This window comes from Myotis brandtii, unplaced genomic scaffold, assembly GCF_000412655.1.
Source record: "Myotis brandtii unplaced genomic scaffold, ASM41265v1 scaffold130, whole genome shotgun sequence".
Lineage (NCBI taxonomy): Eukaryota > Metazoa > Chordata > Mammalia > Chiroptera > Vespertilionidae > Myotis > Myotis brandtii.
In genome coordinates this window covers 243,908-247,032 of record NW_005354596.1, presented here as the reverse complement: position 1 = coordinate 247,032, position 3,125 = coordinate 243,908, and the positions used below count along the sequence as shown (strand labels likewise).

At 63.5% G+C, this 3,125-nt stretch overlaps 1 protein-coding gene across 1 annotated transcript in view; it reads right to left on the bottom strand.

Moving 5' to 3' along the window:
• Positions 1–3,125, bottom strand: part of TNXB (tenascin XB) — a gene marked incomplete at its 3' end in the record, with an annotated part of 89,518 nt that overhangs the window by 3,427 nt on the left and 82,966 nt on the right. The window contains exons 32-34 of the mRNA XM_014534508.1: positions 2,060–2,394; positions 330–650; positions 2–201 (exon numbers count right to left, since the gene is read on the bottom strand). Of these exons, the coding sequence (XP_014389994.1) occupies positions 2–201; positions 330–650; positions 2,060–2,394 (856 nt within the window). The remainder of the gene's footprint in view (position 1; positions 202–329; positions 651–2,059; positions 2,395–3,125) is intronic.

Genomic DNA, 3,125 nt, shown 5'->3' with positions numbered 1-3,125 from the left:
TCCCCTCCCGCTGCAGCAGGGGACGCGGATGCGGCTCCAGAGTGCTTGCTGACGGGACCCCGTAGCGGAGCAGGAAGGAGTCGAAGGCCCCAGGGGGGGCCTCCCAGTTGAGCCGCAGGGAACTGGTGGTCACGTCAGTCACGGACAGCTGGGACAGCCGGGGCCCCGGCCCCCCTGGCGTCTGCCCGGCAGGGGCTGACCAGGGGCTGGGTCCCCAGCACATGCAGAGCCAGGGCTGCTTGCCCAGCGCTTCCTCCCCCACGGCCCCCCTCCTGTTCTTTCCCTGCTCGCCACTCTGGGCACCCCCCCCCAGGCCCGCCTGGCGCTACCTGTGGTGCCCTCCGTGGAGACGGGCCCCAGGCGCTTCCCTTCGTGGAGGCCGTAGAGGAAGAACTTGTAGGCGGTGCTGGGCTCCAGGCCTGACACGTGCACCACGTGCTGGTCCCCACCCACGAGCAAGGCCTGGGGCTGCCTGTCCGCGTCCCAATACTGCACCACGAAGGAGTCGAAGGGGCCCCGGGCCACCGTCCATGCGAGGCGCAGGGAGTCCGGGGTGCTGTCGGTCACGGCCAGCTCCCCCAGGCGGGGCCCTCCGGGGGTGTCGGGGGCCCCTGTGGCAGCTTGCCAGGGGGTGGGTGCGTCCTCTGGGGCTGGGAGAGAAGCCCAGGGGAGAAGCTGAGGGTGTATGTGCATGTCTGTGTGCATGTGAGTGCATGTCTTGTGCGTGTGTATTTGCATGTGTGCATGTGTGCATGTGCGTGTGCACACAGCAGGCCCTCCAACTCCATTGCATCGGCTCCTGAGTGGCCCAGGGCTGAGGTGGGGACCTGGCCATGGAAGCCAGGTGGGGAGAAGGGAGGGACGGAGGCCCTTCTAGCATCTTTCTTCTCTTGAATCTGCCACATCCCTGCGCTGGCCGAGAGGCCTGCCACCCTGGGTCTCCCTGGGCACCAACACTGTGGCCACGACTGCTCTGCCGGCTCCTCTGCCAGGTCTGAATTGGAGCTGCCAACCGTCTCCACCCGTGTCTCCCCCACCCCCACTCCGTGCCGAGGGCCTGGGGATGGAGGTGGCTGGTGAAGAAGGGGCAAGCCTGGGGGGCTGCTGCTGCTCCAGGGGGGCTACGGGCAGAGGGGCGATTCTTAGAGCTGCCTACACCTCAGTCCTGGCAACTTCTGGGGCGTGAGGGTCTGGGAAAGGGTCCCTGAAGTGTGGCTCCAAGGACAGCGCCCGAGGGGACAGACCGGCTACCGGAGGCAGGCCCAGCCTGCTGCCCCGCCCTCGCCGCTGTGGGCAGGTGCGGGACGTGCATAAAAGCACCTTGTGTGGGAGGGGTGGTGGGGCTGCTGAGAAGGGCCTTGCTTTCCCCCGACCCCCAGGCCCCGGGCAGAGAGGTGGCCAGAGCTGAGACGAGTTCCAAGCTCACGGCTCCCACCGCCCGGCCTGACCACTGCCTTGCTCTCTATCGGCCTGGCCTCCTCCCACCCACTTCCCCATCCCTGCGAGAACCCCTGGCCTCACAGGGTGAGGAGGGGCGGGAGGAGCCGGGGCCGAGCCGGGAGACCTGCTGCAGTGGGTGCGGATGGGGCTCGCGGGGAAGTCTGTCTCCAGTCCCCTCGTGAGTGTCCAGCGAAGAGAATTATGGAGCCCGAGGGCCCCTGGCCCCAACTGGCCATGTGCCCCACCCTTGTCTGTGGCTCGTGGTCCTGGGAGTGGGGGAGGGTCCGAGACCCCCTCCGCCCTCCCTGTGACACCAGACGCTCCCCATGTGGATGTTTACTGAGCTCCAGGAGCGTATTCGTAACCACTATGCAGGTGTGGGGACAGGGTCGGGGGGGGAATGGCTCGCCATGGCCATACAGCTGGCCACTGGGATCTGAACACAGGTCGGCTGGGCCCCGCAGGCTGGGCCCTTACGGCATCGCCAGCAGGGACTGGCGCGACGTGTGAAGTGCTCAGAGCAGGCCGGGCAGGGCAGGGGCCCGAGGGTTTGCTTTGGGTGCTGGGACTGCCGCGCCTGGGCCAGCTCTGGGGAAGGTGGGAGCGGGGCTGGGCTCACCTGTGGTGCCCTCAGCGGTGACGGGGCCCAGCTGCTTCCCGCCTGCCAGCCCATAGAGCAGGAACCTGTACTTCCGGTGGGGCTCCAGGCCGCCGATGGTGGCCTCGCGCTGGTCCGCGGCCACGGACACCACCCGGGGCTGCCCGTGTCTGTCCTTGTACTGGACCTTGAAGGAGTCGAACTTGCCCTGGGGGACCGTCCACGAGAGGCCCACGGAGTCCGGGGTCACGCCTGTCACTGTCAGCTCCCCCAGGCGCGGAGGTTTTGTGTCTGGGACTGGAAAGGAGAGAGAGGTGCATGGAGAATGACAGAAAAGGTGACAGAAGAAGAGCTTCCTCGGGGCCATGTGTCAGGAAGGGGAAGCAGAGGAGGGACAAGAGAGCAGCCGGGAAGCCCAGCCGCCATGCACCGAAAGGTCACCGGTTCGATTCCATCAGGGCACACGCCCTGGGCTGTGGGCTCGATCCCCAGTGGGGGGCATGCAGGAGGCAGCCCGTTGATGTTTCTCTCTCATCGTTGATGTTTCTCTCTCTCTCTCCCTCCCCTTCCTCTCTTTCTAAAATCAACAAAAACACTGGGGATGGAGCCTGCAACCCGGGCATGTGCCTGACCAGAATCAAACCTGGGACCATTCAGTCCTCAGACCGATGCTCTATCCACTGAGCCAAACCAGCTGGGGCAATAAAAATATATTTAAAAAAAGAGGAGCCAGGGAAGAAGCGGTGTCCCTTGGGATAAGAGGTCAGGGAGAGGGACGGGGTGCGGTAGGGAGAGCTCGGGACTGGATTTCACGGACCTGGTAAATACATGGGTCTGGAGGCCCCAGGGTCTGGAGCAGTGATGCGAACCTATGACACGCGTGTCAGAGGTGACACTCGAACTCATTTTTTTGGTTGATTTTTCTTTGTTAAATGGCATTTAAATATATAAAATAAATAGCAAAAATATAAATCTTTGCTTTACTATGGTTGCAAATATCAAAAAATTTCTATATGTGACACGGCACCAGAGTTAAGTTAGGGTTTTCAAAATGCTGACACGCCGAGCTCAAAAGGTTCGCCATCAC